Source organism: Stylophora pistillata, chromosome 3, assembly GCF_964205215.1.
Source record: "Stylophora pistillata chromosome 3, jaStyPist1.2, whole genome shotgun sequence".
Lineage (NCBI taxonomy): Eukaryota > Metazoa > Cnidaria > Anthozoa > Scleractinia > Pocilloporidae > Stylophora > Stylophora pistillata.
The window spans coordinates 40,127,705-40,143,464 of NC_142521.1; the positions used below are offsets into that span (position 1 = coordinate 40,127,705).

General features: G+C 39.7%; 3 protein-coding genes across 5 annotated transcripts in view; 1 reads left to right on the forward strand and 2 right to left on the reverse strand.

Moving 5' to 3' along the window:
- Window positions 1–512: 512 nt before the first annotated feature.
- Window positions 513–2,693, reverse strand: LOC111344568 (uncharacterized). The gene is made up of 2 exons (XM_022951811.2): window positions 2,379–2,693; window positions 513–1,088 (listed from the first exon to the last, which is right to left on the reverse strand). The coding sequence occupies exons 1-2, from the start codon at window positions 2,542–2,544 to the stop codon at window positions 646–648; spliced, it is 609 nt and encodes a 202-aa protein (XP_022807546.2). The 5' UTR covers window positions 2,545–2,693; the 3' UTR covers window positions 513–645.
- A 1,712-nt stretch (window positions 2,694–4,405) lies between these two features.
- Window positions 4,406–12,076, forward strand: LOC111344565 (kinesin-like protein KIF17). 3 transcript variants are annotated; one of them, XM_088753795.1, is made up of 4 exons: window positions 4,406–4,588; window positions 7,314–8,627; window positions 9,334–10,109; window positions 11,879–12,076. In XM_088753795.1, the coding sequence occupies exons 2-4, from the start codon at window positions 7,481–7,483 to the stop codon at window positions 11,999–12,001; spliced, it is 2,046 nt and encodes a 681-aa protein (XP_088609921.1). In that variant the 5' UTR covers window positions 4,406–4,588; window positions 7,314–7,480; the 3' UTR covers window positions 12,002–12,076. The 3 variants fall into 3 exon arrangements, with proteins under 3 accessions (XP_088609921.1, XP_022807541.2, XP_088609922.1); XM_022951806.2 differs by lacking the exon at window positions 4,406–4,588 and adding an exon at window positions 5,622–5,938; XM_088753796.1 differs by lacking the exon at window positions 4,406–4,588 and adding an exon at window positions 5,778–5,934.
- A 2,616-nt stretch (window positions 12,077–14,692) lies between these two features.
- LOC111344563 (uncharacterized) overlaps window positions 14,693–15,760 on the reverse strand; it is a 10,354-nt gene continuing 9,286 nt past the window's right edge. Inside the window, exon 4 of the mRNA XM_022951804.2 lies at window positions 14,693–15,760. This exon is cut by the window's right edge and continues 1,295 nt beyond it. Coding sequence (XP_022807539.2) covers window positions 15,499–15,760 — 262 coding nt within the window. The 3' untranslated portion in view covers window positions 14,693–15,498.

Below are 15,760 nucleotides of genomic sequence, written 5' to 3' on the forward strand. Positions count from 1 at the left end.
AGGCTGAAGGTGACCTTGTGATAGAGACCAGTATCTAGTTAGCATGATAACAAAGTTACTTACATTTGAAAGGCAGCGGGGTTTGTATTGTGTCAAGGTCACCCCTAGCCTCACTCCCGTTCAAAGGCTTGGCAACCAAGCACACAACTGTAAAATGGACTATTCTGTCTTGGTCACTCATGGGAGTTAAGGGTTGAACGAGGCTTTCGCCTCCGTTACTATGGTAATCCGTGAGGATGTTACGGCAACGAAACGCGGTGAGAAATTCGATTTAAATTCCCCTTCAATAAAAAAAAAAGACAGTAGAAATTGCACCCGTACCCTCGGTAACATCTTGAAGCCTGATTGTTAAGTAAGCGCGCCGATTTGTAGGTTTTCTTACGTTGCATAAATTCCAGGAGTACGGATGAAAATTGAATTCAAATTGTGAGAAACTTCTAAAAAGTCTAATCTGTAAGGAGAGACTTGCTTTGTAGTTTTATTTCACCACATAAATGATTATATAGTCTATCTCAAGGAAACTTGGAGCGATTTTATTTATTTGATAAGTTTTGACTGAGCCGATCACATCGGGAAACCGTTTCGGAATTACACTCTGCAATCATTAGGAAGTGGTCTCACTTTTTCTTATCTTTGTGCGAATTGTTAGCAAAGTGTCCAAATCACACCCACGAGTGCCACTGCTATCACACTCGGAAAAACAGATGTGGAGGCATTCGCCGGAACATGACTCGACGTACCTCCTTTGGGGCTGAATAGGTCAGTGCCGCCGGTTGGGGAGGCCAAGGAATCTTTGGGTTTGTTACACAAATCAGTTTGACAGCATGACATTTCACAGCTAGCACCATGGAGACTTTGAGGGGTTATCGTTTCACAGAAACGGTTCCTTTCCGCTTCACTGCATAACGATTTCAAAAAGCATTGGAGGAGATACATGTCCAATTCATCACTGGTGATTTTTATGATCGAACAGGAATTGAAGCCTGAGCTGCATTCCTTAATCTGTCCTGGTTTGCTGCAGATGACTGCTGACCCAGCAGTGGTGCTGTTGCTGCCAGGGCTGCAGTCATAACATCTGAGGGAAGAGGCTGTTATAAACAGACATAAAACGGCTCCTAAGACTCGCTTGCAACAATATGATTCAATAGATATAAAAACATAAAATTGAATGATTGAAATGGTTTGATGAAGTCAAGCACTAACGTTTCTGAAGCGTGTTTACTGAAGACTGGATCAATGTAATCGCACTCTCGATTCTTCATCACAACAAGACGGAGTTAAAATATTAAAATGAAAAATTAAGTTATTCAGCAAATGACACAGGCCGGAATTCTTTTCCTCCGTATGCTCCCTGATAGAGTTGAACCTAAGACCTTCGGATAAGTACCATGGATAGTCTTCCACTTATCAAAAGATAATTAACAACTATTCACCTCAGTGTCGGTGGTTAGTGGTTGATATTTACCTCGCCGCTTCGCGGCTCGGTAAATATCAACTGCTAACCACCGACACTGAGGTGAATAGTCTTTTTAGTATATACTAAAACAGTGAGATAATATACACTACCGTCGTTAATTTGAGTGATTTCATCGCTTGTCACGGATGCAAACCGAGACGCCATTTTTCCCGAGTTGCTCGGAGGTAAATAGCAAAGGATATTCGGAGTTTCACTAGCCAATCAGAGCGCGCCTTCAACGCTATCCACTGTTTTAGTATATACTAAAACTTACTACCTTCATTAACATCACAATTGAATAATGTAGGTAAAAAATTTTCTAGATATCTTTGTTGAGACGCGATCAAAACTTTTAACCGCACCTGTTTGTATTTTTTTGTGCGCCGGATATGTCTCAGATGTATGAATTTCCCAAATGTATTTCATCAGTGCGCCCTCGCGATAAAACAACAGCTGAAAATTTGCACGCAACCGACTACCACACAACCAGTTGATAAACAGAGCAGGAAACGGCATTTTACAATCATCGGGTTTTTAATTTTGATTTAGAGATGGTCAGTCTGAAAACGTGCATGGTCTGTTTGCGGGAATTGTGTGAGAGGGTGGTAAATTACAGCCGACATCAGTTTATAATGCATTGAATCAATTCTCAAATTTTGAACTACAAGGAAATGCATCATTGGCAGTTTATTCGCAAATTACAACAAATGTAAAAACCTTGCGAAGTTTTGCCACCCTAGGTTAAGTTAAAAGTATCTCAAAGAGCAAAAACAAAAAAAAAAAGCTAGAAAAAAAAAATTGTTACACCGATGAAATTTTTTACGTTGTTTGAAAGCAACTGCATCCTTGGAAATATCATTATAAAGATGTTAAATTTTGCCTTTTATTTATAACAAAGAGAATTCTGAAATGGTGTACTCACCTCCTTGAATTGCTAAATATACAAGGGCAAATGCAACGGATTTCATCCCTGTTGTTGGATAGACGCGTACGTCTGAAGTATTATGGCACACCCCTCGGTCGCACTCGCTCTTGAAATCGCTCTGAAGCATGCTTGCTTGTGACGTCAGACAAGCAAACCCAAGCATGTGCTAGAGATTGGAGCAAGTGGGATCTGGTCACATTGAAAGAACAACAGCCTGCTTATTTGTCAAACAATGCTTCACCTGATTGGTCAATTGTTTATCAAGCTCAGCTCAAGAGCACTCCGTGGGTTAAGCTGCGGTTCTTTTGAAGTTTAAGCAGCTCCGCCTTCTTTCTTAAGCAAGCAAGAGTTGCCAAGTTTGGTCGGTCACATTCAGTTTATAACGAGCTAGGAATTTGCTAGATAAACAAAAATTGACCAAGCAAGCATGATCCTGGCGCGAGTGCGACCGAGGAGCAAGCACCAAAGGGCTCCACTTTTATCGTATTCATAAATGTATGTGCCCAAAAACGATCTAACAAATTGAATGATGGCAAAAGTAATTTTATATCCTATTTACAAATCATTATTTGTTGAAAAATAGACATAATAAAGTTTTTTTTAAGCTCATTGGTTGACAGAACGTTCATCGATCTCAAATGCTACAGGAAGTGAAATTTGACCGCGGAAAGTTGAGATTATTTGTCAACTGTATTGACAAATAATCAAGTAATTAATGATGCAATCTGAAGTAGATAAGCACAGCTGAATTTATTGTGGCCAATTAGTTTGGTAAAGGGTGGTAAAGTTTCTTTTTACTAGCTCTTAGATTTAAATACTGCCCAAATTTTGTTTCACTCAATTTTTTATTTGTATCTTTAAACAGCAAAAATCTTAGATCATCGTAATCGTTTCACTGGGAAAACTATTTTAAGCAAAGATTGCACGAATTTGTTCATATGCGTTTTCATAATTTCCAAAATACTTCAAAATGTTATTTCCCGTGATCGCTGCTCTCATGAAATATGATAGCTGCTAAGAAATTCCCCCTCACGGAGCCATTACCAGTTGATGCGATCACAAATTTTAAACTCTTTGATCAATCCGCAACTACTGCGCTATTGGCTTTAGCGCCCAATTATTTGTGACTGGACAGCCGTACCTGCCTGCTCGCTGGCCAATTATGAAATAACTAGTGCGCAAAGCACTAAACAAAATCAAGAGAACATCAGCATGTTATCCTGGGAAGATAGAGAATTGCTCCTAAATAAGATATCAAGTGGAACTCGTCTCAGCGCTTAGATTGAGAAACAGTATGGAGGTTTTCGCCACATCCCATTATTGTGTCCATTGACGTTTTCATGAAGAGAATACCATATGGGAGAACCTCCACCTTTCCTTTTCAGTGAAAAATGTACTTTTGGGGCGGACCATTTAACTCTTGAGGGGGGGGGTTGGGTGATTTTGAAAAAAATTTTCTGCAAGCGCTTGTTGGAAAAAAAATTGCATGCAGCCCAAATGTAGCAGAAAAAAAAAGAGCATTTTGAACGGAAAAAATATCCTGCCCAGCAGATTGTTAGAAAAAAAATTTCTTGATGACCAGAAATCACCCACCCCCCCCTAAAAAGTTAAATGGTCGGCCCCTTAATTGACTTGTATTTGAAGGCTTTTTTTCGTTTATTTTCCGTTTCTTTCTTAATATCGGGGGTTTCCAACGTAGAAATGTATACTCTTGTGATTCAATCAATCATCACGACTGTTTAGAGAAAAATAATTACTCGCATTTTAAGCTCTTGTATAGTTTTTATCCACTCCACCTCCTCCTTCCCTAAAAAGCCCCCCCCTCCATACTCCCCCAGGGGAAGCCATTAACTCAATTATCCATGTGGAGGGACTTTTTCAGAGGGTTGACAGCAATCACTTCCGTCAAGCGCAGCGCGGTATGACCTGTTGTTGATTTCAGTTAGCGCGTGCTTTAACTGGATTACAAAGACCTCAGCATCTCCAGCTGCGTCTTGTAAATCTGTAAGGTTTTTATTTTTTTATCTTTAGCATGTTTCAGCTTTACTTGCTTCAATCTTACACGGGGTCATGCCGATGTCAACCCTTTCACTCCCGAGATCTCGTTCGCCATACAATTCTATCTTGGTCTCTATTGAGAGTTTAGTACAAATCGATACGAAAGATCAAGTTGCGCTTAGCACGGATTATCACAACGAAACAATAAGGTAAATACATGCAGAACGCTGCTTTTTTTTCTGTTTTTTTTGGTCAATGTTCCCTACGAAGTGTCTAGGTTTGGAGAGAAAAAACTAGAAGACTTCTCTGAACGTTTAACCGCCCCCCGGTTAGCGCCAGATTGTGTTGAGCGGGAGGTCGAGGGTTCGAGCCCCGGCCGGACCAATACTCATAGTCTTATAATAACTGAGGAGAATTTGCTACATTTCTATAATATCAAGAAATGGATAGATATTCTAGTCTTCTCGGATAAGGACGAATAAACCGTAGGCCCCGCCTTCTGCAGGGTTAGGGGTAGGAGACGTTAATTTCCCACGCACGAGATTACTGTGTGGTTGATGTCCTCCCCTGGGGTGGGATGGATGGGTATGACAGGGCTCCATTTAAACCAGCGATTAGCTGAACTGGGCTACCCTGTATAAATATTCGTAAATAAATACATACATACATACATACATACACACATACATAACGTTTAAATAAACGCGAAATTTTGTCCGTCGCTTCACAAAACCAAAGAATATTTATTTTCCTTCCAACTTTCTATAAATAGCGAAATTAATTTACTGCCCCTAAGTTCGAAATTCAAGGGCCCTTTGTCAGCGTTAAAAGAAGATCTCATCGCTCAAACATCTCACCCATCAGCCATGAAAATATTACATCATTGGTGTCACGTACAAGTCAACTGTGAAGGCGTGGTTCCTCAAGCTTGGCTGCTTGACTTTCAATCCAACAAACACGGCAAATTTAAAAAAAAAAATTGAGAATAAAGAGTTACTTCTAACTGCCACTTCATAAATAAAAGTAATCTTGACTATTTATTTTTTATTGTTATGTTCCTTAAGCTAGAAACGAGACCACATCATTTTATGATTCAGCGCCGATGCGGTACATTTTAGGAGAAATTATTTTGTGAAGCTTTTGAAGGGAACCTTTGAAGGCCGCAGCAACGTATTTTCTGGTTTCCTCCCCAAGAGTTTTGAACTCTCAGCCACTGTACCTGAGCCATCGTTTTCTTGGCCAAATTGACGATGGTTTGAGTCAAAACTACTCTGAATTTTTTGTTTGTTTGTGTAACGGCCACTAATTGTCAAGTGTAGCGTTGCAGAACATTACACTTGACTAAGCGTGTTCCGTTGATTAAGTGTTCAAGGAATTCAACGAAGAGATCAACAAAATTTACTCAGCCATAGATTCTCAGAATATTTGATTTCTCGAGTCTTCCCGGGGAGTCGATGGTACGATATCTCTACCTTGTCATTTGTTTAAGGGTAAAATCCTCGTACAAGACGAATTTTGACTGAGCTTTATGGATTATTTCAAAGCCTGCAAAGATGTAGGTAGGTTTTCATTGTTCTGTTCTCTGTCAAACGATTTGCACTGTTTTTCATTTCAAGTGCACACGAGGAAGATTCGCCTGTATCTTGTTGCATTTCTTGGCGTAAATTAAGCGATTATGGCCTCCTCTCGTTAATCTTCGCTCAAAGATGACTGTTAAGGCCTCGGGTACAAAATATACAGACTCGTTGATCTCCACATGTGAAGTATAAAGTTTGGTGTACCAGAAGACAACAGAACTTAGCATCAGCGGGTATAACACAGCCGGTACCCAGGTTGATTTTAGGAAAAAGATACCACCAGGGGCCCCTCTGCTGGAAATTGAAAGCAAAATCCAAATTTTGAATCATTTTATTATTTGTTTTATAACTTACAGCTTTCAAACTTTTTGTTTTACGGTTTTGTATTGTTTTGCTACAGTGCGGCTCTGTAGGAGACTTAATCGCTACACATCTCCAAAGGGAAACATCACGGAAGCTTTGGTTATTCTACAGTTTGTAATGCTAAAATTTTAATCGCGTAATTTTTTGTCTACAAGCAGCAAAAAATCACCCTTTTCAAGCTCTAACACGCTTCATTCTTCCAGACTGTCAAATTCATTATGCTTTATTGTACTTGGCGTGTTGGTAAAGTACACAAATCAATTCATATCAGAAATACTATTACTCGTTTGTGTTTCTTCACTTGCAAGTGTTTGACCCTCGTTAAGTCACTCAAACCCTGACCTTGAGGCCAAGATATTAGATAATTGAAACAAAATCTAAAGAATCTTTAAATCTATTCGAAACACATAGATTAGTGTGATAAACAAACCAGTTCGACGAAAACTTGAAAAATGTCACTCTTACTTAATCTTTTAAGTTTTTTTTTTTTCGCTGAGCAGGTACCTGCGCTTCGGATCATTTCACTTAAGATTTCATTCTTGTTAAGAAAGAATTGATGTCTTCACCCAAATTTGGGAGAGATTTTGGGCTTATTATATCGTATTCCTGATCTACATGTCCAGGGTTGAAACCTACCCAGGGGGACCGTTTCTCGAAAGTCTCGGTAATTTAACGGCCATGTAAAGCTATTCTGTTTTCATTCAAGATGAGGATTTCAAAAGTTTCGAAAATAATATAATAAAACTATCTACTTAAAAAAAAAAAAAAAGGACTTGTTTGGGTACCACAATCAGCTTTTCTATCCTTTAATTCTATTTCAGTTAGAAGTAGCGATTGATCAATACGCGCAAGTGTACTGATTGGAACTCCATCAAAACCTGAATCTTTCCAGGTTTCATTTTCCTGAGACTTCTCTAAGCAGTTTACTATCCTTTCTCCGTTTATTCAAAGATAAAAACCTTTTTTGATTTGTTTCTTCTATTCTATTAACCAGATACTTGATTCAAAAAAAGTCTTAACGAAAAAGTGAAAAATGGAACCGTGGGAATGGGTAGGATTAGCGTGGATAGTGATCAAATAGCTCCGCATACTGGAACTACAGCGATTGTTTGGTGATAAAAAAAAAAAAAAAAACCTACCCCTCCCGCCCTGCGGCTCATTATGAGCGAAAGTGTCAAAGTCATTGTTCGTTGTCGACCACTGAATGAAAAAGAGCGGGAAATGAAAACACGGCTTGTCGTAGAAACAAATGCTTCGTTGCAGCAGTGCAGCATAAAAAGACCATGGGACGACTCTAAGATCTCTAAAACTTTTACCTTCGATGGAGTGTATGGGATTTCAAGCTCTACTGAAACGATATACTCTAAAATTGTTCATCCGATTGTAAATGGCGTTCTTGATGGATACAATGGTACAGTATTTGCGTACGGTCAAACCTCGTGCGGGAAGACTTTCACAATGGAAGGCATTGAAAGTCCCTCTGCTCAAAAGGGTATCATTCCTCGATGCTGTGAACACATTCTGAGCGTCACTCGGCAACGCAGCTTTGATGAACTTCCTAAATATCTATTGCGTGTTTCTTACCTTGAGATCTACAATGAAGAAATCAGAGATTTGCTCGTTAAAGAGTGCAGATACAAGCCCGAGATCAAAGAACACCCTGACAAGGGGATTTATGTCAAAGGTTTGTCTAGTATCACTGTGGATAGCTACGAAGATATGCAGGAAATATTTGAATCAGGAGGAAAACATCGATCGGTTGGCGCCACTGCACTCAATGCTGACTCCTCTCGATCGCATTCCATCTTCACTGTTGATTTAGAATCGTGTCTTCGCTCACATCCGGGAGAAAAGGAAGTGTATAGAACCGGAAAGCTCAATCTTGTTGATCTCGCCGGAAGTGAGCGACAAAGCAAATCCGGCTGCACTGGTGAACGATTTAAAGAATCTACCAAAATAAACTTGTCTCTATCTGTGCTAGGGAATGTCATATCTGCGCTAGTGGACGGAAAGTGTAAATATGTACCTTATCGGGACTCTAAGCTCACAAGGCTTCTGCAGGATTCCTTGGGAGGAAACTCTAGAACGTTGATGGTGGCTTGTATAAGTCCAGGGGAGAACAATTACGAGGAAACGTTGAGCACTCTTAGGTACGCAAAACGTGCAAAGGACATTAGGAACAAACCCAAGATCAACGAAGATCCTAAAGACACGATTATTAAACGATATCATGACGAAATTCAGCAGCTTAAAAGGGTGATTGCCAAAGAAATTCCAGTTCCGAGACAATTAGTTACGGAGCTTAAAGGTAGGTCCTTGTTTTGCTCTTAGGACAGTGACAGAGGATTTGAGAGGAATAAAAAAAAAAAAAAAGCCAGTAAGGGCCGCTGAGAATTATTTTCTCAGATCTTAATAACTCAAATGGTTTTAGAAATACTTATGCATCGTTTAAAGGACTTATGATTTGAGTATTTCGTTTTTTTTTTAAGTCCCAACAAAATGCGAAGAAAATGTCCTCACTGGGTAAATATCAACTTTTCCGATTTATTCTTACCGTGTGCGAAACCTTTGCCAAGTCTGCCCTATAGCAGTACATACTTTATTTGGTAATACCTCCTGGTCCGCCCCATAGCAGTATATACTTTATTTGGTAATACCTCCTGGTATATAGGGTCCCTAGAACGTTGGGGGTGTACTGAAGTAATGATCATGCAGGTAATGATAGCACTGCCACATTACCTATGAACAAGCACTACCAAAGACAGGGTTAATCATTTTGAAAGGGAGTCATTCAAAATTAAGATCAGAGCAAACCTCTCTTTGGTGTCGTTCTATTAGAGCAGTTTTCAAGTGAGTGTCGAAAGCAATTTGGTATAGAGTTGTATTCTTTTAAGATCTATGATTGGTCTACAAACAATACGCTATCTTCTCAACTAACCAGATACTGCTTTCTTTTGATCGACCTTAAATGTGTACATTGTCATTCACAACACGCACGCGTTTACCTTTTTCAGAAACAACTGAAGAAACAATTAGCAGAACATCTTCTTACTATCAGACCTTAGCGCAACGACATGAGTGTCATCTGAGCCAGTCGAGTGTAAAAGAATATCAAATGAGACTTTTTGAGACTCAAAAGCTTCACATCAAAGCTTGCGAAGAAACAACGACTCTAAAGAGAGAACTAGATGAACTTAGAGCACAACTTCAGATTCAACGGAAGAGATATGAATACGAAGCGAGAAGAAGCATGCTTGAGGAACATAAAACTGCTTTAATGCTATTGCGCGGGCGACGAATTGCAGACGGATGCAGTGCTTCGGACAACAGAAACCTTGCAAGAGTAAACCACAGCGAGACGCATTCCTCTTCACTCAACTTACCGAAAATGGCGTCATATGATGGATTATCACAGGATATTACGCCAAAGGATTTGTCCATTTTACCAGCGCAGACAAATCTGGACTATTCAAATTTTGACTGTCAGAACCTGACAGATGTGACGTCAGAAACAGAGAGGGCGTCGGAACCGGAAGGTAAAACCTCACCAGAAGTACCCGCTATGATATCTGTGTCAACTTCAACGGACGATCTACAGGTTCTTGAAACAGACGTCGATTTAACAGATGAGGATCAACCAAAAAAGGAATGGAATATTCGAGAAAATATTTTGTGTCGTGAAGAGGCCGAGGGCCGATCAAGAAGTGCGTCACCGTACACGGAAGAAAAGAAAAGCTATGCTGGTGTCCAAGCCGCAAAGAGCGAAGTGATTTATCCACTGGACGAGGAGGTAAATATCGATTGGTTTATTAATTGATATGTTTTTGCCATCACATAACTCTGCCGTCCAATGAACGGTGTAAATGCACATAAATGTTTCAAATACGCTCGCGCACGATGCAAAACTTGTCTTTTCATCCACAACGTCGAGAAAATATCGGGAGCCAAGCGATCTATGAAGATTACTAAACACTTCACGTGCTCCCCCGCCAATTTAATATATTGCACAACGTGCACGTACTGCAAAAAGATATACATCTGTGAAACAGGAAAACGACCAGGTGGCTGATTCTGAGAACACCTTCGCGACGTAGAAAGGAATGACAAGGAAGCATCCGAACCAGTCACCAAACACTTTAATCTCCCTAATCATTCAAAGCAGCATGTGGCCGTCCGCGGTCTTTCTTTTCGTCCAAGCAGTTGGGAAAGCCGCAAGACTCTAGAAGAGAAATTTATCTTTTGAATCGGCATTCCTTATACCCACAGCATCAACGAACGCTTTTCCCATCACTATGTTCCCACCAATAGCGTTGCTCCATTGTCTGCATCTAAGCATACACAAAACCGCCGCCCAGTTAGCCCAATGGATAGTGCGCTGGGCTGTTGTGCAGGAGGTCGAGGGTTCGAGCCCCGGCCGGACCAACACTCAAGGTCTTAAAATAATTGAGAAGAATTTGCTACCTTTCTATAACATCAGAAATGGTTAGATATTCTAGTCTTCTCGGATAGGGACGAATAAATGGAGGTCCCGTCTCCTGCAGGGTTGGGGTAGAAGACGTTAATTTCCCACACACGAAATTACTGTGTGATGGATGTCCTCTCCTGGAGTGGGATGGGTGGGAAGGTGAGATCAATGGACTGAAGTGGCTGCCAGAGGCGCCTTATATGTTGACGTCTGATCTTAGCCTTAAAACTGCACCCGTAATTCAGCCTTAGGTTGCAAGTGGTCAGAAATACTATATTACTATTACTATTACTATTACTAAAACCCATAATTCCTCCATTCGCTCTGGCGTACGGCTAACGCTCGAAACGTCAGCTTAGAAACTCTATACGGTGACCAATTTACAATATCAACTCATCTGATTAAACAAAATTATCTTGTTATACTCACTTACCAACGTAGCACCACAGTTTCTTTAGAAAATTACCTCCTTAAAGCATAGTTTTCATTGTCAATCCTCTCCTCACGAAAACAACTTTATCCAAACAGAAATTTAAATCACTAATCTTTAAACTGCCCGAGAAACTTATACCAGCGCTAAAGTAAGCAGCCCGCTTTCGTATTTTTTTCCAAGGGTCATAGCAGGAGTAATTTATCAGATTTACTGAAAATTCAAGAAATTGACTGCTTGCTTTTCAATCTTTTCTTCTACCCTTAACCAATAATTGGTCAATTGGGCTTTTATCACACAGTTAGTGTTTTATCAGTTGAGTTAATAACGTTTATCCATGTTTTTATTTATTTATTTACCAATCTACCACCTATACTTTCTTAAATGTCGCAGATATACGTAAATCGTCCATATTTTTTATCTTTAGTCTATTCCTTTATAAAATTCTGTTCATTTAGTTTAGGTGGTAAAGCCTGTTGTCTTACTTGTGTGTTGCTGCCTTTCCTTCGATCGGTGCTCTGGTTATTTAGGGGTGATTAGCTACTATACGATTTTCTTACCTCACACGTTACATTTGATCTATTTGATGTCACCGTACATCGAGAAACTCATCATATTTTTCTCTCTCGTGCACTAACATAATCCGTCTCTAATTCTTTTCCAGGGTTCAGTTAGCGTAGGGTTATGTTGCCTGTGTCCTGAGATTTCCTTCTTTGGGGAGAGATTCCACTCTTATCAGCACAGACGACTCGAGGAGGTTTTAAGAAAAAAGAAAAAACTGCCTTAAAAAACAGTTGACACACTTCACTCTCTTTTATAGTCACAATAAAATTATTAATAATAAAAGCCGTTTTAAAACGTTTGAAGTTGTTTTATTTGACTTGGAATTGAAGGCGAGTTTTGATGCCTCTAAGATGAGTAAAATTTTCTTATTTTTCCTTCAAATCCGAATTAATTTAACGATAAAAAGTCCTGATTATTGCACCGCATTACAAATATAAGTCTGACTCTTTTTTTTCTTCTTGATTTAATTGGATATCCGCCTTTATCACATTATCAATTCAGTTGTGTATAGCTCAGAGAGCCGAAAAAGAGAGAGAAATTGACTTCAAAGACGTAAATTTCGATTTTTCAATGTGTGAACCAAGCAAAATACAAAAGGTACCTTTGATATTAATGAACTAAAAAAGGAGTTCATACCCCAACAAAACGATTCGTTACAAATCTCTAAGTCTGGAATTTGGTACTGAGAAACTTACTTACCCAATTGGAGGTAGGTAGTTAGACAGGTAGGCTTGCTATTTATGAAGGAGAGTGAAGGCTGCCCGAATAAAAGCTGATAGTTTCGAAAGAAACTGTTTGGGGCTGCGTCGGTGGGAGTAACGATTATAACTTGGATATATCAACAAAGTTGAAGTGGTAAATTGGCCACCGTAACGATTACAAAAGCTGACGTTTCGAGCGTTAGCCCTTCGTCGGAGCGAATAGAGGAATTGTGGGTTGTGTGTGCTTTTAAAGGCAGAGAATGGAGCTACGTTATTGGTGGGAACATGGCAACGAGAAAAACAAGAATAAATTAGTGGAATGAAAAGCGTTCGTTGATCCCTGTGGGATTTAGACTGCCGGTTTGAAAGATGAACTTTTGTTCAAGATTTTTACGGCTTTCCGTGCTACCTAAGTGTAAGGAAAGACCACAGATTGCCATACGTTGCTTAGAATGATTAGGTAAATTAAAATGTCTAGCGACTGGTTTCGATGTGTCCTTGTCATTCCTTTCCACATCTCGAAGGTGTTTTCGGAATCGGTCACCTAGTCTTCTGCCTGTTTCGCCGATGTATATCTTTTTGCAATAAGTGCAAGTTATGCAATAGATTACATTGACGGAGGTGCACGTGAAGTGATCGGTGATCTTAATGGATCGTTTAGGTCCCGATATTTTATCAGTGTTGTGAATGAAAGGATACGTATTGCATCGTGCACGAGCGCATTTAAAAGTGCCTGGTTGGTTCTGACCAAAAAGTGTTTTTGTTGCGTTTGAATGAAATGAGCGGAGGCTGCGAAAAGATAGTGCTTGTCTCTGGATTGTTTTGAAGTAATTTAAAGTTTTTAAGAATGATGGATTTGACTGAGTGGTTGTGAGGGTGAAACGTGAGAGTGAAATACAATCTGCGGTCTTTCCTTACACTTAGGTAGCACGGAAAGCCGTAAAAATCTTGAACAAAAGTTCATCTTTCAAACCGGCAGTCTAAATCCCACAGGGATCAACGAACGCTTTTCATTCCACTAATTTATTCTTGTTTTTCTCGTTGCCATGTTCCCACCAATAACGTAGCTCCATTCTCTGCCTTTAAAAGCACACACAACCCACAATTCCTCTATTCGCTCCGACGAAGGGCTAACGCTCGAAACGTCAGCTTTTGTAATCGTTACGGTGGCCAATTTACCACTTCAACTTTGTTGATATATCCAAGTTATGCCCGAATAAAAGTTTGATTCAAAAGCAGATCTGAGGATTTGAACTTACATAGTGAATGAAGGGCCTTGATAAAACCTATAAAGGAAGTAAGTTTATAAAGAAACCGTGGCGCTGCGTCGGTGGGGTAACAAGATAATTTGGCTGCAGCAACTAAGTTAAAGTTGTAAACTGGCCACCGTAAAGAGTTAAAAAGCTGACGTCTCGAGCATTAGGCCTTCGTCAGAGCGAATCATTCGCCCTTAATAAAACAACTCGGTAAAGCCATCGAATGTAAGATGAGGAAATAAAATGAATTGTATTCTTTGATCTGTTGCGTTTCTAAGCTGTGTGTCAACGCTTTACGTGTCTAAAATAACTTCTGTGAGTGTCTGTAAGAAAGAGCTAAAAAAGGAAACCGTTTTGCACAACAGTTGATCCCTTAGTCTAATGAAACGAAATGGCGGACGACTAAACTGATTGCTCCTGGTTATGTTTCCATTCTTCCTTAACTCTTGAGATACTCAGCTTCATATAAACACCATTTTACTTGGCTGCTAAGATAAAAGTTGAGGTGGATTTTTTATTTTATCTAATCGGAATATCTTTGCAAATGACATGAATTGGAGGCCTGATACCAAAACAGCAAGCATTTGTATTATTCTCTGGCAATACTATACACTTAATTTATGGTCGCGAGGGGAACACTTAACTTTTGTTTTCCCGCGAGTCCTGATGTTTCCCGCGACTTCGTCTCGGGAAACATCAGGACTCGAGCGAAAACAAAGCTAGCTACTTTCCCGAGGGACCATACAATAAGTGCTTGGTTGCATATTTATACTTTCCCTTCAACTTTCTTAGGGCAAAAACATGCTGTGGTATTCGGCAATTGTATCCTGGCCTTGATACATTTGAACTTGATCGGGGGCACGTGACTAAGAAAGAGCCAATGACACTGCTCATGTTGTTGAGTGACAGTGTAGGTATATAGCAATTACTATTATTAAAAACTAGATCGTTGGATAATTCAATTTAAGACTTTTTATTGGCTTAGCCATTATGGCATATGAGCCAATATACCATAATCTACAAATTAGGTAAGCGTACGCGTCAGCTTAAAATTAAAAGGGAGTTACGCGCCTCGTTGGACGTTGGCTATCTATCATCTCATATCCAACGCGGGCTCGTGTAATAATTGTTAATTAATATACGGCAAGGTAGTCTTGAGGTAAATGTGAGCGTTCTAATTAGTTCTTTCTCGGTCAGGACTATGCCACACGGACCGTTTCCACGGAAAGGGTCATAAGTCGTTTATTTTGTTATCTCAAAAGCGAGTAAATTCCAAATAAAACGTTGGTCTGACCGGCCATGTAATAAACTACTTATTAGGGGAATAGTGGCCCTCAGTCGGTTTTTATATGAATCTCTTATTCGAGGAGATAGAGGAGATAAACGAATAAATCTTCTGAGGAAGAACACAGACAAAAATTTTTCCTAGTATCTAATATGACAAATACTTCAGAACAACAAATTCATTTTAGTGGCAGCTAAAATCAATTCATATTCAGTGGAAATTTTGAAGGCAGAATGAGTTTTAAGGAAAAAGGATTTTTTGCCTATGAGACTATGCCTTAGTTAAAGTCTTTACTGCGTTGTTTGCTAGTTGGCGCTTTGCCGATTAATGAACGTTTCATTCAGCGAATTAGAAAATACCGTCAAACTTGTCGATTTAACCTCCTTGTTAAGAATAAACTACGTATCAAGCCTATGTGCTCCTTTAAAAAAAAATTAAGAATTAGTCGTTCTTCTTTTGTGAACATTTTTAAATGAAGTCAAACATCAAACACGCGAACCAAATGCCCTTGGTCCTCATCAAAACTAGTGTGGAAAGTGTGGTCCTCCGCAGAAAGGTGTCTTTGAGGAAGAGAGAGGACAACATGATCTGGCTCAATTGTGTTCAACTGTTGTTGATCATCAGTGCATTGACCACTGAAGTGAGGTTCAGCTTCGCTTACTTCAGACCTTGGAGACGAGGCACCAAGTAATGAATAGCTGACTGGATCGTGTGTTCGAGCAGAACATTGGCCATCGCAA

What these genes read in the sequence shown, in the direction of transcription:
- LOC111344568 (XM_022951811.2), bottom strand. Translation starts at nt 2,544, where the DNA reads ATGCTTGGGTTTGCTTGTCTGACGTCACAAGCAAGCATGCTTCAGAGC. An exon ending in ATATTTAGCAATTCAAGGAG is followed by an intron (nt 1,089 to 2,378) that starts GTGAGTACACCA and finishes TGTTTATAACAG; the next exon opens with CCTCTTCCCTCAGATGTTAT.
- LOC111344565 (XM_088753795.1), top strand. Translation starts at nt 7,481, where the DNA reads ATGAGCGAAAGTGTCAAAGTCATTGTTCGTTGTCGACCACTGAATGAA. An exon ending in ATTAGTTACGGAGCTTAAAG is followed by an intron (nt 8,628 to 9,333) that starts GTAGGTCCTTGT and finishes TACCTTTTTCAG; the next exon opens with AAACAACTGAAGAAACAATT. An exon ending in TTTATCCACTGGACGAGGAG is followed by an intron (nt 10,110 to 11,878) that starts GTAAATATCGAT and finishes ATTCTTTTCCAG; the next exon opens with GGTTCAGTTAGCGTAGGGTT.